Raw genomic sequence first — 22280 nt, forward strand, 5'->3', positions numbered from 1 at the left:
ATAACTTCTTTAATCAATATTTCACACTATCATTAATAACTTTTCTCAAAATTAAAATCATCCAATATAATTATCATTATTTTCTATCTTCTTAATTCTATTATTCTAATATAACATACTTCATCCACATATATAGTTCTCATAATCTTTGCCTATCTTGTAAATAAACCTTCATACCTATAAAATTCCTTCTCAAAAATTTTTCACCCCTTTCCTACTAATATTAAAAATAATAAAAAGATTAATCATCCAAAATAGTCATAGCCATTTTCAATTTTCATTGTTCTACTATTCCATTTTTCATTATTTACCTCAAGAATATTTTTTTAAAAAATCATAACATATCAACTAATACTCTTTCATCTTGCTCGTTAATTCTCCCTTCATATTTCATTCATAACCCCCAATCTCTATTCAATCTCTTCCCAATGAAATTTCCCTATAATAAATTCCAATTTAATTTAAAGTTCATCATTTAATTCCCATAAAGCCAATTCATCATTTTACAAAAGTTAATTCTTTTAATTTATAACTTTATAATAATCTTCATCTTCTTCTTTTTCTTCAGAAATACTACTGCCATCCATTTTTCTCATTTCCATATTCCAAATTACAGAGACTCTTTCTGGTGATAACATCCATTTTTCGCATATTTAATTTGTTCTAATATTTTTTGCAAGATCTGTGACCATGGAATAGTAGAACAATGAAAATTGAAAATGGCTATGACTATTTTGGATGATTAATATTTTTATTATTTTTAATATTAGTAGGAAAGAGGTAAAAAATTTTTGAGAAGGAATTTTATAGGTATGAAGGTTTAATTATAAGATAGGCAAAGATTATGAGAACTATATATGTGGATGAAGTATGTTATATCTCCATCAGCCAGTTCAAATGTTTCTTCTCACAAAAGTTCTTGTTCCAAACAAAGGTTGATAACCATACCCCGGTAGCGTCCCCTAAGTCACCTCCCCTTCAGGATTTGTAAAACCCCCCCCCCCCATGGACAAGGAGGATCTCTGTGCTGCCGTGGCCATTTGACCCCACCCCTTCCCCTAGTAATCTGATTTCCCCATTGACTTTGTCAGAAGTTTACAAAAGGTGGTCACGTGTCCCCAGATCTTTGCAATCGTCATAAATATGAATTAGGGCTGCATCCGGCCTGCGATGTGATTGGATCCATCTGAATTTTGATCACATGATTCTATACTGCACATCACATCTAGAGTTCTCTGTATTGCACTGATAAATTGGCTAGAATTTAGCATGGAAGAGGTCTTTCTTTCTTTCTTTCTTTCTTTCTTTCTTTCTTTCTTTCTTTCTTTCTTTCTTTCTTTCTTTCTTTCTAGCAATGGAAACTGCAGTTTAATGTTTCCAAATGTAAAATAATGCACTTGGGGAAAAAGAATCCTCAATCTGAGTATTGTATTGGCAGTTCTGTGTTAGCAAAAACTTCAGAAGAGAAGGATTTAGGGGTAGTGATTTCTGACAGTCTCAAAATGGGTGAGCAGTGTGGTCGGGCGGTAGGAAAAGCAAGTAGGATAGAGGTATAACAAGCAGGAAGAGGGAGATTGTGATCCCGCTATATAGAACGCTGGTGAGACCACATTTGGAATACTGTGTTCAGTTCTGGAGACCTCACCTACAAAAAGATATTGATAAAATTGAACGGGTCCAAAGACGGGCTACAAAAATGGTGGAAGGTCTTAAGCATAAAACTTATCAGGAAAGACTTCATGAACTCAATCTGTATAGTCTGGAGGACAGAAGGGAAAGGGGGGGACATGATCGAAACATTTAAATATATTAAAGGGTTAAATAAGGTTCAGAAGGGAAGTGTTTTTAATAGGAAAGTGAACAAGGGGGCACAATCTGAGGTTAGTTGGGGGAAAGATCAGAAGCAATGTGAGAAAATATTATTTTACTGAAAGAGTAGTAGATGCTTGGAACAAACTTCCAGCAGACATAGTTGGTAAAACCACAGTAACTGAATGTAAACATGCCTGGGATAAACATAGATCCATCCTAAGATAAAATACAGGAAATAGTATAAGGGCAGACTAGATGGACCATGAGGTCTTTTTTTGCTCTCAATCTCCTATCTATGTATGTATGTATGTATGTATGTATGTATGTATGTATGTATGTATGTATGTTTCTTTCTTTCTTTCTTCCTCCCTTCCTCTCTCTCTCTGTCCCATCCTCCCTCCCCCTCCCTCTTATTTGTCAGCTGATTCCCCCGAATCACATGGTATCTTTGCAATCCAGTGGCTCCCATGATACTTTACATGAATTTACAAGCTCATATTTCAAATATTTCAGCACAAAGCATTGTTGATACATGCCAGAAACTTTTCCGAATGCACACGAAGAATGTTTCGGTCCTCCGGTTTGCAAGCGATGGGTGGACTGGAGCAGGAAAACACACTTGAACATACACGAGCACAAATGCCATATCACGCTGGTTATCATTCCCTCTTTTCCATCCATTTTTTTTTTATTCACAAGATGAACATTTGGATAAGATAAACATCTGTCCTTCTTCTCTTTTTTTTTCATGAGGGCTTTTAATTGCTTGAAAAAACAAGTGGCCAGATAGTAGTACAGGAAAAGCACATTTCCAGGTAAACATTTGCTTTCTACCTGAGGGGCAGAGATCACTGTTTTGCACCTGTGTGTAAACTAGAAATCCTTTGGCAAGAAAAAAGAAAGGGAGGGGTGCGTTTGGACAGCTTCACACAAAACAAGAGACGCCAGGACATCATTGGCAGTTCAACTCAACCCAAATAAAGATGCATCGTGCAGGGAATTCTCCTTCTGCAGGAGAAATATTTCCTTTTTAATTCCCCCCAGATCAGGAATGCAGACGGCTCTTAATCAGGCAGTCGATAAAGCAGATTTGGCATTTATTTCATTTCGGCAGTGCAACAACAGTCAATTCTTGGATATACAGATGGATAAGCTGATCCCAGAGTAAACCAACCTGTTGAGTTTTCAACTGAAACACAGCAAAAAAATGTGCCACCCATGGATAAGCTGAGACGTCAGTGTGTTTTAATTTTTGCAACTGGCTTAGCTGCAGAAGGCATATTTTTCATGGCATTTTGGTGAAAAGTTGGACGGTCTATTTTTCACAGATCTGTGAACATATAGCAGGGGTGACAAACTCAAGGCCCGCGGGCTGCATCCGGCCTGCGATGTGATTGGATCCAGCCCACGGAGCCGTCCTAGAAAATTTAAGGGGCCAGCCCATGTTGCTTCAGCCTATCTAACCGCCGTCACTTTAGCCTGGTCTACCAGTGCAAAGAGAAAACATGCCAGCAATTTGGGGAGTGGTTCAAACTGCTCACACCCACTCAGTAGGCTATGCTCTCTGACTAGTAGGCCACGCTTGCTCAGCTCCCCCACCACCAAGGTCAACCACAGCCCTGATGCAGCCCTCAATGAAACTGAGTTTGACACACCTGATATAGGGGATACAGGTACTACTTGGCTCATCTGTTGATAAACATTTTGTCAACAGAATCTTATAGAAATCCAATATTTTATTTCTCTGGGAACAGCAGTTCGATATTCACTATTTTAGTAATTTCCCGTGATTTAACAGGATGTAACATCAGCAAATTACAGTCCTCGATTTACAGACATTTGTTTAGTGATCTACAAAGTTACAACAACATTGAAAAAAAAGTAACTTACAACCATTTTGCACACTTGTGACTGTCACAGCATCCCTGTGGTCACAACAATCAAAATTCGTGAATACTTTGCAAGTGATTTATGTTTACAACGGCTACAGTGTCCAAGGGTCAAGTGATCCCCTTTTGCAATGAGCAAAATCAATGGGGAAACCAGATCCACTTCATAACCGTCTTACTAACTCTGTGACGGCACCGGCTCTCTGGACTGGACTACCTCCTGAGATCCGTATTGCCCCCACCCTACTAGCTTTGCGGAAAGCCTTGAAGAGCTGGCTCTGCCAACAAGCCTGGGGCCGTTGAGTAATTGACATACAGTGGTACCTCTACTTAAGAACTTAATTTGTTCCGTGACCAGGTTCTTAAGTAGAAAAGTTTGTAAGTAGAAGCAATTTTTCCCATAGAAATCAATGTAAAATCAAATAATGTGTGCAAACCCAGAAAGAAATAAAAGCTCGGAATTTGGGTGGGAGGAAGAGGAGGAGGACAGTCACTGTTGAAGGAAGAAGGTGAGGTGAGGGGAATCAAAAAAATCCAAAACTTTAAGGCTTAAAAAAAGGACTCTGAGGTGATGAGGAGGAGCATGCGCCTCCCATACCCCCTGGCGTGAGGCTGCCTCCCATACATTGCACCCAGGCGGGCGAGAGGGGGATCCTCCCACTCCTTGACTGAAAGGCGGCTGCTGCTGTTGCTGCTACCTGCTTCCTCTTTCTTCCCATGCTGAAGGGCTCCCCTCTCCTCTCGCTCGCTCGCTTTGTAGCTGGTGCCTTTCCTTCACTGTGGTGACTCCTTTGTTTGGATGAAGCCGAGTTGATCTGGCTGGGGCGAAGCGCCCTCTTTTGCCTTTCCGCATGGATGCTCTGGGAGGCAACTTCGCGGCAGGTATATGGGAGGCAGCGTGAGGGAGTCACTACAGCAAAGTGGTTTATTCCCTCTCCAAGTGCCCAGAGAAAGGAAAACGATCGTTTGCTCTGGGCTGCCCCAAGCGAAGGGAGTGTTTCTTTTCTCTGGGCGCTGGCAGAATTTTATTCCCTCTTCAAGTGCCCAGAGAAAGGAAAATGCTTCGTTTGTTCTGGATTGCCAAAGCTTCCTTAAGTACCACCAAAAGGCTCCTCTGGCAGCCCAGATGGCTGGGATTAAAGGGGGAATGGCAGGAAACTGGCCGGGCCTTCGTGCCTGTCTCAAATTTCCTGAAAATTTTTTCCGGGTTCAGGTTCTTAGGAAGAGGCAAAAAAATCTTGAACACCCAGAGGTACCACTGAACTTTTAGATCTGGTCACAAAAAGGAGAGTATGATTTTAACAACTGGGATTTATGTTGTTTTTATATTGTCTTTTTAGATGCTGTACACTACCCAGAGTCCTCCGGGAGTTGGGCGGCATATAAATTTAATTAATATTGAATAAATAAATGAATAAATAAAACAACTATAATGATTCACTTCAACAACTGTAGTGAGAAAGATAGTAAAATAAGGCAAAATTCACTCAACAACTGCCTCACTCAGCAACAGAGGTTTGGGCTCAATATGAACATAAATCAAGGACTGCCTCTATTTGAAAAATTCTTATAGGCCCCATTAAGGGTTCAAACTCTTTCTTACTTCCACCAGCAAGAAAAAATAAAATCAAAGCCACTTGCCCTTCCTATGTGCAAACATAAGTGTTCCCCATTACCTTTGGGTATCATTGCGCACAAATCCTGGAGGGCACTCTTGGACACACTCATCATCATGGATCACAAAGCTCTCGTATTCCCCAGGTAGATCTGAGGAAGGGATCCGGGAACAGTTCTCCTTGCTAATGCAACGCCAGCCCTCAAATTTGTAGGTGTTGGGTGGGCAGGTAGGAACACAGGTGCCATCGTGGTAGTAGTTGCGACAGGCCACACAGGCCGAACTGTTGTGGGGTGCGGTGCAGCTGCCCAAGCATTCGGGGTGACAGCATTCATTCTGGTCCGTGCAAGCATGCTTGCCACAGGAACTGGGACAGGCTGGAAAGAGAAAGAACAGAGCAGCAGGCATAAAAACACTGTCTTAAATTGGAAGGAAGAAAGACCAACAGTTGACATGATTAGCAATAGCAGTAGCACTTATATACCTTATATACCGCTTCACAGTGCTTTACAACCCTCTCTAAGTGGTTTATAGAGTCAGCCTCTTGCCCCCAACAATCTGGGTCCTCAGAAGGATGGAAGGCTGAGTCAACCTTGAGCCAGTCAGGATCAAACTCCTAGCATGAGCGTTAGGTTAGCCTGCACTACTGCATTTTGACCACTGCGCCACCAGGGCTCTTAAACTTGACTAAAGTTCATTAGTTTCCATTTGGCTTCTCTTGCCATCAAAGGTTTCCCAAAGCTAGACTTTTAACAAGGTGTCAATGCAAAAGGAACCCAACCACAGGGTTGATTCTGGTCACAAAATCTGGAGCATTAGGAAAAGCAACGGTGATCTATCTTGTGAAAATCGCATCAGGACACTTTATGGCTCAACAGGTACACCAAGAATGGCTGATAGAAGAATTGACACCTTTGAATCGTGGTGATGGAGTGAATTATTTATATCATGCACACCCAGGGTAACTTACAGAGATATTTAAATTGAATAAAAGCAAAACATCACTGGAAACTAAAATCATAAGGCCACATGTGATTTACTTCAGCCATGTTATGCATATCAGTTCATTGGAGAAGACAATGATAACTAGGAATGGTTAGTGGAACAGGAAGAACAAGCAAGCAAAAATTGCAGGAATTGTGTTTGTCTAGTCTAGTGAAAAGAAAGACTAGGGGTGACATGGAAGCAGTTTTCCAATATCTATGGGGTTGAGACAAAGAAGAGGGGGTCAAGGTTTTCTCCAAAGCACCAAAGGCAGGATAAGCAATGGATGGAAAACAAGCTAGACTCAACCCTGACAAGACAGAATGGCTTTGGGTTCTGCCTCCCAAGGACAATTCCATCTGTCCGTCCATTATCCTGGGGGGGGGAGGGAATTACTGACCCCCTCAGAGAGGGTCGGCAACTTGGGCGTTCTCCTTGATCCACAGCTAACTTTAGAACACCATCTTTCGGCTGTGGCGAGGAGGGCATTTGCACAGGTTCGTCTGGTGCATCAGTTGTGGCCCTGTTTGGACAGGGAATCTCTGCTCACAGTCACTCACACCCTCATCACCTCGAGGTTCAACTACCGCAATCTCTCTACATGGGGCTACCTTTGAAGAGTGTTCAGAAACTTCAGATCGTGCAGAATGCAGTCGCGACAGCAATCATGGGCTTCCCTAGATATGCCCATGTCTCGTCAACACTCCACTGCCTGCACTGACTGCTGATCAGTTTCTGGTCACAATTAAAAGTTTTGGGAATGACCTATAAAGGTATCAGACCAGAATACCTACCGGACTGCCTTCTGCTGCACGAATCCTAGCAGATGATTAGGTCACACAGAGTCGGCCTTCTCTGGGTCTCGTCGACTAAACAATGTCGTTTGGCGGGATCCAGGGGAAGGGCATTCTCTGTGGCAGCCCCAGCCCTCTGGAATCAACTACCCCCGGAAATTCGAACTGCCCCCACCCTCCTCGCCTTCCACAAGACTTTGAAAACCCATCTATGTCGCCAGGTATGGAGTCTGCGGAGAGGGGCAGCATACAAATCTAAATAATAAATAAATAAAAATAAATAAATAAAGAATTGACGTATCTCTTTGGCTAGTAAGATTTATGCATGGTTATGATTGAGTAGTATTGTCTGTTTTTTAATAATAGGGGTTTTTAGCCATAGTTTTTAATTATTGGATTTGTTGTACATCATTTATTGGTGCTATGAGCCGCCCCGAGTGTCTTCGGAGAGGAGCGGCATATAAATCTAATAATAATAATAATAATAATAATTATTATTATTATTATTATTAATAATAATAATAATAATAATAATAATAATAATAATAATAATAATAATGAAACTACAGGCCAATAATATGTTTGCCAACCATGCTCAAACTGCTGATAGGTATCATAGCTGACAGAATTCAGGACTACCTAGAGGAAAATGACATCATGCCAGTGGAGCAAAAGGGTAATAAAAAAAGAAGCAGAAGTACGAAAGACCAGCTCCTAATTGATAAAATGTCATTTGGCAGGACCCAGGGGAAGAGCCTTCTCTGTGGTGGCCCCGTCCCTCTGGAACCAACTCCCCCCGGAGATTAGAACTGCCCCCACCCTCCTTGCCTTTCATAAACTCCTTAAAACCCATCTCTGCCGTCGGGCATGGGGGAATTGAGACATCTCTCCCGGCCCTATACAGTTTATGCATGGTATGGTTGTGTGTATGTTTCCTTTTAATAATGTGGTTTTTAGTGTTTTTTAAATTATTAGATTTGTTGTACATTGTTTTATTGTTGCTGTGAGCTGCCCCGAGTCTACGGAAAGGGGCGGCATACAAATCTAATAAATAAGTAAGTAAGTAAGTAGGTAGGTAGTTGGGTGGGTGGGTGGGTGGGTGGGTGGGTGGATAGATGGATAGATGGATAGATGGATAGATAGATAGATAGATAGATAGATAGATAGATAGATAGATAGATAGATAGATTTCAGAGAAATGTAAGAACAGGAAAACAAACCTATACATGACCTGGATTGACTACAAGAAAGCCACACAGCTGGATCATAAAATGCCTGGAAGTCATTGGAGTCAATGAAAACATCAGGAAATTCATAGAAAAGGTGAAGAAATATTGGAAGAATGAGCTTTTTGTTGGGAATGAAGGCTATGGACTGATCAACATCAGAAGGGGTATCTTCCAGGGGGACTCTTTGTCCCCATTGCTATTCATCATTGCTATAATCCCGCTGTCACTCATCCTACAGAAAACAAACCTAGGCTACCAAACTGCTAGGAATTCACCAAAAATTTCACACCTTCTGTATATGGATGACCTGAAGTTGTATGGAAAATCAGAAACTGTGATACAGTCACTAACCAACAAACACTGTGCGAATCTTTAGCAATGACATCAGCATGGAGTTTGGCCTGGATAAATGTGCCACAGTGGCGCTGAAAAAGGGGAAAATCACTGAAAGTGAGGGCATTGAAATGCCAAACGGTCAAACAATCAAGTGCCACCAGCCAGAAGTCTACAGATACTTTGGCATCTTGCAACTGGATAATATCAAGCATGGTCATGTGAAAACTGTGATCAGCAAATAGTACATCCAGAGGACCAGAAAAAGTTTGAAGAGCAAACTGAATGGTGGCAACACTATCAAGGCTATAAATACTTGGGCCATACCTGTCATTAGATACACAGCTGGCATAGTGAACTGGACTCAAGCAGAGCTGGACAACTTGGACAGGAAAACCAGAAAATTAATGACGATCCTTCATGCACTACACCCCCGCAGTGACGTTGACAGGCTGTATTTACCAAGGAAAATAGGAGGCAGATGACTTTTGCAAGTGAAGCAGACAGTGGAAGAAGAGAAGCATGCATTAGCTGACTATGTGAAGGAGAGCAAAGAGTCAAAGTTGATGGAGGTCAACAATAGGAAGCTTCTCAAGGTGAAGCAAACTAAGGACCAGTACAGAAAAACTGTAACTCAATGTCGTATGGACAGTTGGCGGAACAAAGCATTGAATGGCCAGTTCTTGGAGAAAAAGACCTGGTCATGGCTTACAAGTGGAACACTCAAAAAGGAGACAGAAGGACTAATACTGGCGGCACAAGAACAGGCCATTAGAACAAATGCTGTCAAAGCCAGAATTGAAAAATCAACAGACGATCCAAAGTGCAGACTCTGTAAAGAAACAGATGAAACAATCGATCACATACTCAGCTGCTGCAAAAAGATCGCACAGACTGACTATAAGCATAGACATGATGCTGTGGCACAGATGATCCACTGGAACTTGTGCCAGAACTACCATCTACCAGTGGCAAAGAACTGGTGGGATCATAAGCCGGAAAAAGTGGTCGAAAATGAGCAAGCAAAACTACTGTGGGACTTCTGACTTCAGACTGGCCAAATTCTGAAGCATAACACACCAGACATCCTGATTGTGGAGAAAAAGAAAGCATGGATCGTCGACATCGCAATCCCAGGAGACAGCAGAATTGAGGAGAAGTAGCTAGAGAAATTAGTGAAATACGAAGATCTAAAAATCGAGCTGCAACAACTCTGGCATAAGCCAGTGAAAGTGGCCCCAGTGGTACTTGGCACGCTGGGCGCAGGGCCAAAGGATCTCAGCGGACATTTAAAAACCATAGGAATTGACAACATCTCCATCTGTCAATTGCAAAAGGCCGCTTTACTGGGATCGGCAAACATAATTCGCCGCTACGTCACGCATTCCTAGGTGCTTGGGAAGCACATGACTGGTGATAAAATATAAAATCCAGCATAGTGATCTCGTTTGCTGTGTTGTATTGACATAATAATAATAATAATAATAATAATAATAATAATAATAATAATAATAATAATAATAATAGAACTAAGGAGGAATATCCTGACAGTTAGAACAATTAACCAGTGGAATTACTTGTTTCCAGAAGTTGTAGATGCTCCATGCTCTGTTTTTAAGAAGAAATTGGACAACCATTTGTCTGAAATAGTTCTGCTTGAGCAGGGATTGGACTAGAAGACCTCCAAGGTCCCTTCCAACTCTGTTACTCAGTTAAAGAACATGCTGGCTTAATTATATCAAATCTGATGCCAAGTTGAACATTCAACAATTGAAATAAACATTGCTTTAACAACAACAAAAATTAAGTACATTTCAAGATTATGGGATCACAAATATATAAGCAAACACCTTTAACTACAATTTGCTGCATCAATCAAGTTAATTACTGATATAGCTTCTCAACCACTCCTAGAGTGTCCATAATAGTTTCTTCACACCACAGAAAATGCAAGATATATCTCAAACAGCCAATACAACAGAGAAATAAAATCACACCTAGCTGATAAATCAAGGATGAATGCTGTATCTTAGTATAACCTTGTTACATATTTGGTAATAGGTGCAATCTAAAGCAAGGTATTACTGCTGCTAATGGGCAAGCCAAGACAGGCCTTAGAGTAACCAAATGCTAGCCAACAATATCTTCAAGAACCTGAAAACATACTTTTAATAATCAGTCCCGAATTTAAAACTACTATCCTTTGAAAGTCCATGTTTAAATATTTGGATCCCAATTGATATAGCAACCAAAGCTAATAAAAACACCCTTGTTTTTATCTTGACATCCAAAAGCAGTAAGGACACCAGCATCTTCCAGAAGTTGCTTATGAAATCCTGAAAGAATCTGAACAACTTTGGATAATCTGAGTCACCTCTTCACCAAATGACAAACCAGACCTCCTGGTATGTCAATATTAATCTTGTTTGCTCGCCTCCCAAGTTTCATCTACATGAATATCTTCACTACATTGTCCACTTAAGCCAGATCATAAAACTGAAAGGCAGAATTTTTCTAAATAAATTTATTTATTAGATTTCTATGCCACCCTTCTCGAAGCAATGTTTCGTGACTGACCACATCATGGTGCATATGTCTATGTACCTATGCTTCAGTGGGTCCCTTACAAAGTTGACTTACTGACCTCACCTCTATCTGGCAAGGGAAACGGTATATTGTCAGATCAACAGCCATCCATAATGGTGGTGGCTTGTTCTCCAGTCTTGCTGTTTTAGCTTCGAAATGTTTCATCCCAAAGCTAGACGACATCCTCAGCTGGAAGTATCTTGTTCCAGTTCTTCTCCGCTTTTATTGATCTCATGTGGTTGTGTGGTTGACGGGTCATGTGACTGCTGGAGGTGTTGTGTGCAGGCCGGCAAGTGAAGAGATAATCAATTCCGTTGTTGGCTGGCTGGCCGCTCAATTGATACGGCTCCTTTGTGGGTTTGTAGGCTGGCTGGCTCCAAATCCATGTGATATGCGGCATGTGGATGTCCTGAGTCCTTCGGGATTGGGCAGCACAGAAGTTGAATAAATAAATGTCACACAGCATGACCAGCCAGTCACATGATCCACTGACCACACCAGATCAATAAAAGCAGAGAAGAACTGAAACAAGACACTTCAACCGAAGTCCACTGAGTATGTCACCTAGCCTGGTGATGTAATGTTTGGTGAAGTTAACAGGAAGCCTGGAGAACTAACGAACCAACAACTAATATCTACCATCCGAGCTATAAATATTTTCTATCATTTCTGATATCCAGACAGTGTTCCCTCTAATTTTTTGGGGGGGTGGGCGGAAAAGTATAGTGTCTGAGCGGCAGTCCCTTTGGGACTGGGCGGCACAGAAATAATAAATAAATAAATAAACAAACAAACAAAAAACCCACCCTGTTTTGCCTCAGAGAATTTCAAAATAAAATACTGTACTGTGTGTCTATAACAGTGAGCTCATAATAGGGCAACTCTATCAATATCAAAATGCCACTTAAATAGTTGAGCTAGTTTCAAACTAGATTTTGATTTTCTTTCTCTCTTCCTTACTCCCATTCTTTTTCTTTCTCTTTTCCTTCCTCTCTTTTTTCTATCTGTTTCTCTCTCTTCCTCTCTTCCCCTCTCTCCTTCCCTCTCACTCTTTCCCTCTTGGCTTCTGGGCAGGTTTGGAAAACTCTGAGTTGATGATGATTTTTAAGTGAGCTCACTGCTCAGCTTAGAGGGAACTATGACCCCAAGACACTGTCACAAATATGAGTTGCTTGCCATGCATTTGGATTTTCATTGCGTGATCTTGGGGATATTGCAACAGTCATAAATGTGAAAAATGGTCATGAGCCCATTTCCAGAGTCGCTGAAACTTTGGTTACTAAACAAATGGCTGTAAGTTGAGGACCCCCATTTGCCTTTGCTTGCTGGAAGCCTCCTAGGATAGGGGTGTCAAACTGAATTTTGTAAAGGGCCGGATCAGCATTTTCCTCCACGGGCTGGCCAGGGGGGGAAGAGGGGGCGGAACGTCTCCTCGAGCCCTCTGTTGGCCAAATGGGAAGGGAGGTAACGTGGGCCCCATTTGGGCTGACAGAGACACCGGGGGCTGGTCCTTTGCTATTTCCAGCCTGTGGGCCTTGGGTTTGACAACCTAAGCTTTGCTGGATGAGTAATTCTGGGAATTGAAGTCCAGAAGTCTTAAAGTGACCAAGGTTGGAGGCCCTGGCCCTAAGATACAAACTGTGACCATGTGGCCCCCCTCCCCCAAGGACACTGCACCCGCCCTGAATACAGGCTGTTGCCAGGTGCCCAAATTTGGATCTCCTCGCTGCAGGGATGCTGCGGTGGTCATTAATGGGGGACCGCTCCTGAGGCCCCATTTTAGGTTGAAAGTGTCATTAAACAAATTGCTGTACTCCCTGTACACTTGGTAGACTGCTCACCTTTCCCTGGAATCACAGGAGTCATGGTTTTATCGCCGTTGTTAACAATGCAAACTTGGTGGAGTTGTGAAGGGCTTCGATAATCTCTCTCGTTTTTCCCAAAGAGCCCACAACTTTAAGGATCTAGGATAATAGTCTGCCTGTTGCCAAATCTCCAACTCTTGGCTGTTACAGACTGTACTTTGGCAGTTCCGTTTCCTTTCATTAGGTCTTTGATGGAGTATCCCTCACTGACTGATGGGAACACAGTGGAAGAATCTCCACAGCAGGGGAAAGAAAGATACCGAAATCATGTTACGTCAATCTCTTCCTCTCTGTTTGAATGTTTGGTGTCGGTTACTTCTATACAGGTACCGAAAAATAAAATAAAATATTAAAAAATATACAGGTACCGTGTTTCCCAAAAAATAGAACCTATCCCCAAGGAAGCCCTACCTTGATTTTTACACATGCCCCCAATATAAGTCCTACCCCCCCAAATAACGCCTTGTTAATACCAGGGGTGGAGCGAGGCGCATGGATAAAAATTAAGCTTAGGTGGGGATGTGCAGTGGAGCTGGCCTATTTAATAGGCCTTGCGCAACCCCAACACCTGCCCTGCCTTGCTGGCTCCCTTCTTCAGGCCCTTGGTGCCACTGGTGTGCATCACCCTCCCTCCTCCACTTCGGTGTCAGAGGCCTTCAGGAAAGGCTTCTGCAACTAAGAAATGAGGTCCAGACTGACATGCTCGGTGCCCAGCCCCCCGGCTGATCTGGAGGCGACGTGCGCAAGTGGGGACAAGCAGCTGCAGAAGAAGGGGGCAGTAGCGGGTCCCTGCTGGGCGGGGCTGTCAGTGCTGCCATCACCCTCGACATATGGACCCCCAATTGAGCCTCACATTTTGGCTGCTAAGTAGAACATTTGTGAAGTGAATTTTGATCTATTTTATGATTTTTCTTGCCACTGCTGTTAAGGTAGCAACGTGGCTGTTAAATGAAACTGGCTTACCCATCAACTTCTCTTGTCGGAAAGTTCCAACTCCCCTGGGCAGTTGGCATGCATCGAACACTGGTAACCAACAGAACTCAAGGGGATGCAACGGTTGGACCTAAGTCTTTTGTGGAAGACAAGATACTTGAATGAATGTATGAATATGTCTCTCTCTCTCTTTCTCATCTATTTATCTGTCTATCTGTATGTCTAATATCTATCAGTACCAGCTGATGGGGATTTTGCAGTATCCTTTTCCTGCCAGGACCACCAGGCCAAGCCACACCCAGAACAGGTAGTAAAAAATTTAATCCCACCATTCTTTCTTTCTTTCTATCTATCTATCTATCTATCTATCTATCTATCTATCTATCTATCTATCTATCTATCTATCTGTGAATATGTAGACAAAAAGATTGAGATTTACACAGTACTAGAAGCTTAATGCAATAATAGACAGACAGACAGACAGACAGACAGACAGACAGACAGACAGACAGACACAATGGTGGGATTAATTTTTTTTACTACCTGCTCTGTGGGTGTGGTTTGGTGGGCGTGGCATGGTTTGGTAGGCAGGGCAGGGGAAGGATACTGCAAAATCCCCATTCCCTCCCAATCGGCTAGGACTTGGGAGGCAGAGAATAGATGGGGCAGGCCCAGTCAGAGGTAGTATTTACTGGTTCTACTAACTACTCAAAAGTTTCCATTACCAGTTCTCCAAAACTGGTTAGAACCTCTGAAACCCATCTCTGACATAACTGTGGGGAGGCTGCAACTGTTATCAATGTTTTAAAAAGGGCCATAAGTCACTTCTCTCAAGTGTGTTGTAACTTTGATCGGTCATTAACTTACAAGGCTATATCTTGCAAGGCTGTTATAAGGACGTCAGAAGCAGTTTGGGCCCTTCACATTAACATAAGGGAATATTTTCCGCAATTGTGATGCTTGTACCCGCATCAAAACTGTCCTTGATCCACATTCTCTCCCTTCAACTTGAGATCCGGCCAGAAAAAAAAAAGATGCCTATTTTTAAACCTCAGTTCTAGAGATCCTAGTTGCTTATCTCTAATCGACACGTATAAAGAAACCTTTTGGAAAGATGTGAAAATAATTAAATTCCATGCTAAGTACAGGGTGAGCAACCTCCTTTTTATTCTTGCACCCCTTTTTTAAAAAATGAAACGAAACGAAACAATTAAGTGGCAGCCGAGGCGCTCAAGAATGGATGACTTGTAGAAAGAAAATCCTTGTGGATTTGTTGTGCCTTCATCGTCCATTCCACGTGTATCTGATTCACATTAAAAATGTCATTTTCCAGCCAGCCTTTGTTTTAATATTTGCAAAAATGTCTTAAGGATAAGGAACAGAATTTAAGCAAAAGCTCCGGTAAATAATGTAGGATTGCTTGCAAGGAAGAGAAAGGCTGAGCTGCTCCCGCGTTTGTTCCTGCGCTTTATCAGACGGCCTTTAATCCACCAGATTTTACTGCCCCGTTTACTGTCAACATCATGCTGAAGAAGTCTAGACAGAACAAAAAGCCCTATTATAGCTTCACAACCTGCTGTAAAGTCTGGTGAGGGCCGATCTCTGGGAGGGTGTAGTAAAATGGGAATGGTAGAGAACAGAAATGAAATGCAGAGGAAACGACAAAATGCTTCTTTTACAGCCATGCAAGGATCACACAAGCCTTACACAAGGAGATCCTCGACTCATAACCACAAGGAAGCCCAAGATTTATGTCGCTACATGAGAAAATTTGTTGTGAGTTTCTCCCCAAAATATGACTTTTCTCGCCATGCTTGTTAAGTGAATCCCTGTTGTTGTTCAATTAGCCACAGGGTTGTTAAGCGAATCTGGCTTCCCCATTGACTTTGCTCCTTAGAAGTCACAAAAGTGGATCATGTGATGCTGGACATTGCAACTATCATGAATGTGAGCCAACTGCAAAGGTGTCTGAATTTTGATGGCCCGAGCATGGGGATGGTGCAATGGTCATAAGGATGGGGAAAATGATCCTAAGTCATGTTTTTCAGTGACATTAGTCGTAAATCAAGGACTACCTGTATAGCACCATAAGGGAACTAAGAGGTCATCAGGCAGAACCCCGTGCACAAGTAAGCATGAGTCAGTTGCCAAAAGCACAAATTTGGATCACGTTGCCATAGGGAGGCTGCCATTAAATGAACTATTGTAAGTCAAGGAGTAGATGTGTTTACTCCTGCTTTCAGAATCCTGACAGCCAGGTGGTCGGGTCTCTGCCGCGCATGTGCAGGGTGGAGGTTGTGCGTCCATGCACGGGGTGTGTAGGAAAGCCATGTGTGTGGGGGGGGAGGTCACACACACGTGGGGCGCGTGCAGGGGGGTCGTGCACACGAGTGGGGGTGGAGCACTTGTGCAGGGCCATACATGCATGTGCGGGGGAGTTGAATGCCTGTGGGTGTGCAGGGGTTGCCTGTGCACGCTTGGGGGCAGGGCATGTGCCCAGGGGGGGGGCAACGATGCATTGCATTTGGGGGGCTTTGAGCATTCTGCCCGGAAAAGGTTAGTCCCCCCCCCCCCCCGCTCTAGAGGCCCATGAAGCCCACGGGGTTTCAGGAGGCAGAGAGTTCAGTCTTAATAGAGGCAGGTGTTTCTCTCTCTGGGCACACTGAGTATATATCTGCTGAACAAAATTCCACACTGGTGACAGGAAGGGCATCTGGCCATTAAAACACTCTGCCAGCTCCGTTCAACTGCCCAGACTCCACCCAGCAAGGGATTATGGGGTTGTTAAGTGAAGATGGTGATAAGGGACGTTGTTTTTAATAAGAGCAACCCAAGGGGTCATTTGTTTAATATATGAGCCACGACAATCCTAATATATGAGCTAACCCTGCCCTGCCTCTCACCCTCTTATACAAATCACAATCGCCAAGTTTTCCACCGCTGCCTCCCCGAAAAAGGACCGTTGAACTTACCTGAACGGTCTTCTCGATGCACTGCAAGGAGAGTCCAGGATGGGTAATTCTCAGCCTGATTGGCTGGGACTGAGTTTTAATTTAAATATTTAAATATTAATCAGGCACCGCCCCCTTAGCCCTCCAGTCTAAAAAGCACAAAGGAGCAGTAATACAAAAAATTAAGGTTTATTAAACTAGGAGCAACTCCCAAGCTCCAACCAGAATATCAACAAACAAGTGACCCTGGTCCCCACAAACCAGGTGGGTCTGGACTCTCCTTGCAGTGCATCGAGAAGACCGTTCAGGTAAGTTCAACGGTCCTTCTCCAATGCACTTGCAAGGAGAGTCCAGGATGGGATATACCCAAGTTAGAGTCAAAGGGAGGGAGAAGGTTGGACCAGGGGCTCCGAAAATGAGCACACCCCCTGTAAAACCCTCCTTCCAAAAGCCGCTTCCGAGAAAGCAAAAGAGTCAATCCTGTAATGTTTTATAAAAGTGGACGGAGCTGCCCACGTGGCAGCTCGACAAATGTCCTCAAGTGATGCCTGTGTCCTCCAGGCCGATGATGTGGCCGCACTCCGGGTAGAGTGAGCCGTTATCCCATGCGGAATGGTAGTGTTCTTAGCGGTGTAAGCCTCTGAAATACAATCCCTCAACCAACGGCTGATAGTTTGAGGGGATACTTTCTTCCCCATCATTCTAGTGGAGAAAGACACGAAGAGACCTTCGGAAGACCTGAACCCCTGAGTTCGACGAATATAAATTTTCAAGGCACGTCTAACGTCCAGCTTGTGCCACCTCAGTTCAGAGGGGTGGCTGCCGTGGGTGCAGAAGTCCGGCACAACAATGTCCTGTGACCTATGAAAGGAGGTGTTCACCTTTGGAATAAAGGCCGGGTCCAATCTCAGCACCACTCTGTCCGGATAAAATCTGCAAAGGTCCTGTCTGATTGACAGCGCTGAAATTTCAGAGACCCTCCTGGCGGATGTAATAGCCACTAGGAAGGCAGTTTTTATGGACAGAAACCTCAGGGAGATGTGTCTTAAAGGCTCAAACGGCGGAGCTGTCAAGGCATGAAGAACCAATGATAGGTCCCAAGAGGGAAACCTATGCACCGTAGAGGGCTTCAAGTTGGTCGCCCCACGCAGAAAGTCTCTGATCCATGGATGCCTTGAGAGGGGACGGCAGTGAACCCCGACGAGGACAGTTGACAAGGCAGCGACGTGGCGGCGAAGAGTATTTGGAGCGAGACCCCTGTCCAGGCCCGCTTGTAAGAAGGAAAGCACCATCAAAGGAGAGGCTCCCTGCGGGTCCACCTGCCTCTGCTTGCAGAAATCGGAGAACGCCGCCCAAGTATTTTGGTATAACCTCCTGGAAGACGGTCTACGGGCAGCCTGCATAGTGTCTATGACCGCATCCAGCACGAGCTGGCTCCTCAGATGTTCCCGCTCAAGTGCCAGACGGTCAGCTGCCACCAATAGAGCTCCGGATGACTCATTGCCCCCTGCGTGAGGAGTATTCGATGATCCGGAATTCTCCAGTAGGCCGAAATCGACAGTTCCACCAGGTCTGCAAACCAAATGCGCCTTGGCCAATAAGGAGCTAGAAGAAGGACCTCCGCTCGTTCCTCCAGAAGTTTTTGAATTACTCTCGGTATCAGTGGGATCGGCGGGAAGGCATAAAGCAGGCCCGCCGGCCACTGTTGGTGTAAAGCGTTCACTCCCTCCGCCCCGGGGGAGGGAAAGCGGGAGAAGAAGCGGGGGAGCTGGGTGTTGTGGACGGTCGCAAAGAGGTCTAGTATAGGCTCGCCGAACCTCCCGACCAGCTCCTGGAAGATCGTGGGGTCCAGGTGCCACTCCCCGGGATCCAGAGTCTCCCGACTCAGCCAGTCCGCGTAAACATTGTCCACCCCCGAGATATGTTCCGCTGAAATAGAGGCTAAATTGGCCTCCGCCCACCGTAACAGGGACTCCGACTCCTTCATTAGGCAACGAGATCGTGTTCCGCCCTGCTTGTTGATATGGGCCCGGGTAGAAACATTGTCCGTGAGGACCAGGACATGACACCCTCGTACCTTGGGGGCGAAACTCCGGAGGGCCAACGAGACCGCCTTCAACTCCAGGAAGTTGATGTTGGTGTCCTGTAAGTCCCGATGGTCCCATAGGCCCTGGGCCATCTGAGAGGCAAGGTGGGCCCCCCATCCCGACAAACTGGCGTCTGTCGTCAGTGTGAGATGGCGTTTTGGCAGATAGGAGGACCCTTTGTCCAACGCCGGAGAAGTCCACCAGCGTAGCGAACTGCGAACCCCGCTCGGCAGCAAAATCCTCCTGTGTAGGTGGCTTGACTTTGTCCGTTGGAAAGGAAGCAGGAACCACTGCAACGGCCGTAAGTGATGCCTGGCCCACGGTACAATGTCTATACAGGATACCAGGGTCCCCAAGACCTTTGACAGGAAGGAAAGTCTCGGGAACCTCTGACCGTCCAGATCCCTCAAGAGTCTCCTGATGGAGGACCGTCTCTCTGGGGAGAGGAACACCATACCCCGAGTGGTATCGATGGTGGTCAGCAAATGAGCCAGCCTTACCGTGGGTGTTAAGTGACTCTTGTCCCAGTTCACTGTGAAACCATGGCATTCGAGAGTGCTGATGGTCAATTGCAGATCCCGAGACGCCTGGTCCCTTGTCCTTGCCAGTATAATAATGTCGTCTAGGTACGCCATGAGGCGTACCGACTGCTGTCTCAGAGAAGATGTGAGAACGTCCAAGAGCTTTGTAAAGGTTCTGGGAGCGGACGAAAGCCCAAAAGGCATTGATCTGTATTGAAAGTGGGTTCTGCTCAGACAGAACCGAAGAAACCGTCTGTGCGGTGGAAAGATGGGGACGTGCAAGTAAGCCTCTTTGAGGTCGATTGACGTCAAGAAGTCCATGTGTCGGATAGGCGCGAGGATGGTTCTCAGCGAGTGCATTTTGAAGCGTCTGTACCTTACGTAGATGTTCAGTTGGCGCAGGTTCAGAATCAGTCTGACCCCTCCGGAGGTTTTGGGTACAAGGAAAACCAGAGAATAAAACCCCGTACCTCGTTCTCCTGGGGGAACCTCTTCTATGGCCCCTATCTCCAGGAGATGAGAGACCTCTTGGTAAAGAAGGTTCCTCTTTTGCGTGTCCAAGGGGAGCTGACAGGTGACGAATCGCTGAGGGGGAAGGTGAAGGAATTCGATCCTTAGACTTTCGGCGACAGGTGACGAATCGCTGAGGGGGAAGGTGAAGGAATTCAATCCTTAGACCTTCGGCCACAGTGGCCGCTGCCCAAGCGTCCGAAGATAAACTGGCCCATGGTTCTGCGAAGTGTGCCAGCCTGCCCCCCAATGGAAAGGGGACGAGGGAGTCATTTGCTCTTCCTGAAGCCCCTCCCAGCTCCTCTGAAGGGTCTGCGTCCCTGATAGGATCTGCCACGGTCTTGAGTAGCTGACCTATCTGACCGATAAGACCCTTGGTTGAAGGAGCCCTGGAAGTAAGGCCTCGATGCCTGGGCGGTGCTCGAGGAGGGCTCCTAGCGAAAGGGCTGGGGCCTTTGATATGGAGTGAATCGCCTCTCAGATCTCTTGGACCTTGGCATGACTTTCTTCTTGTCCTTATTCTCAATCAACACGTCGTCGAGGACCTCTCCAAAGAGCTTGCCTCCCTTAAACAGTGCTGAGGCCAAGCTCCATTTGGACTTGACGTCCGCCTGCCAGCTGCGTAGCCATATGAGCCGGCGGGAGGACACCGACGAGGCCCTGGCCGCGAACTTGGCTGCATTAGCCGTCGCATCTGCCGAGAATTCGGTGGCCGCTAGGATTTTATTTAGATCCTGGCGAAGGCGTCCATCTTCAGGATCCACCCTTGATTGGAGCTCCTTAATCCAGAGGAGAGTTGCCCGGTTAAAAAAGGAGGCCGCAGACGAGGCCCGAATGGCCCAGGCTGCCATCTGGTGGGTCTTGCGCACGATATTTTCGACCCGCTTGTCCTCAGCCCTTAGACCCTCCTGAGACTCGGAGGGGACCAGGGCGTTGGAAACTAAGCTGGTGACCGGCTTGTCCACCACCGGGAACATTAGCAGGTCCTCCATTTGCTGGTCAAGGGAGTACAATTTCCGGTCCAGGTTAGACGGGCCCTGTGCTGCTGCCGGGTTCTCCCAAGGCCTCTGAACCGTTTCCAAGAACAGATGCGAGGAGGGAATGTCCACTGTCTCTTGCTTCGGCAGCACGAAAAGGCCAGCCTTAGGTTGGGATGAAGTCGAAGCATCTGGTTGTCCGCCCTCCCCTGCCTGCTCGATGGTGAGCTTGGCCTTATTGAGGAGGACCCTAAACAGGGATGATTTAAAGAGACCTGTGAAGGCAGGTTGTTCCGGGGGGTGTTCATCCCCCGACAGGTCATCCTCTCGATCGCTGTAGTCACCCTGAATGGAATCCTCCTCCTCCATAGACCCAGTCATGGAATGAGAGGCTGGGACAGTCCAGGGATCCCTGGATCTCGGTGGGGGGTGACCCGCCAGAGCTTGCTGTTGATGTGCTCCGGTCTCAACTCCTTGGGAAAACACATTCGCGATCAGATCTTGCAGAGACTGTGGCATGCTCTGCCAAGTGTCTTGAGCGGTGCGCAAATCCACTGCTGTCGGGGTGAAGGTAGATGACTGCGCTGAGCCATGTTGAGAAGGAGCGCAGGATTGAGGCAGAAAGGTGCCAGGCCACATGGTAGCTTGCCTACCCCAAGTTCGTGCCTCCGGAGGGTTATGCTGTGTAGGCCTCTCAGGAGAAAAGTCCCTTTCAGAAGCCGAGCCTGCTACCCCTGCTGGAATCACGGGGGAGGCTGGCGGAGGCGTGGGGCCAAAGGCTCTAGCTGGTATTGAGGCTTGCTTTTGTGAGGCCTCTAACTGCCTTTCCAGGGCCCTTATCCGTTTCTCTGCATCTCTGAGAGAGGAGCCCTGAGAGGTTTTTGCCTTTTGGCCCTTTTCTTTAGGGGTGCTGGGCCTAGCAATGGTGGTGGCCTCCTCCCCTGCCTGGGCTGGTGTTTCTGCCATAACCTTTACTTATGCACACTCACGCTTCGAGCAGAAAAGGGAAGCCTGGAAACCACAAGAAAACTCTCAACCGAGTAATCACGAAGGCAAAATGACAGTTTGAGTACTAGCCCTGTCTGCGCCTGCGTGTCACCAGGGCAAGATAAGGGCCTAGATTGACAAGGCCCCAGGGCTCCGACAAGCAGCGAATCGAGTGGCTGTGGGCTAAGCAACTCCTCCGGTTGCCAT

At 45.6% G+C, this 22280-nt stretch overlaps 1 protein-coding gene across 3 annotated transcripts in view; it reads right to left on the minus strand.

Annotated features, from left to right (window-relative positions):
* The window catches only part of IGF1R (insulin like growth factor 1 receptor), a 449624-nt gene that overhangs the window by 120368 nt on the left and 306976 nt on the right, over nt 1–22280 (minus strand). For all 3 annotated transcript variants that reach the window (XM_070762987.1, XM_070762988.1, XM_070762986.1), the window contains exon 3: nt 5378–5693. In XM_070762987.1, coding sequence (XP_070619088.1) covers nt 5378–5693 — 316 coding nt within the window. The remainder of the gene's footprint in view (nt 1–5377; nt 5694–22280) is intronic.

The sequence above is a fragment of the Erythrolamprus reginae genome, chromosome 10 (genome assembly GCF_031021105.1).
Source record: "Erythrolamprus reginae isolate rEryReg1 chromosome 10, rEryReg1.hap1, whole genome shotgun sequence".
NCBI lineage: Eukaryota > Metazoa > Chordata > Lepidosauria > Squamata > Dipsadidae > Erythrolamprus > Erythrolamprus reginae.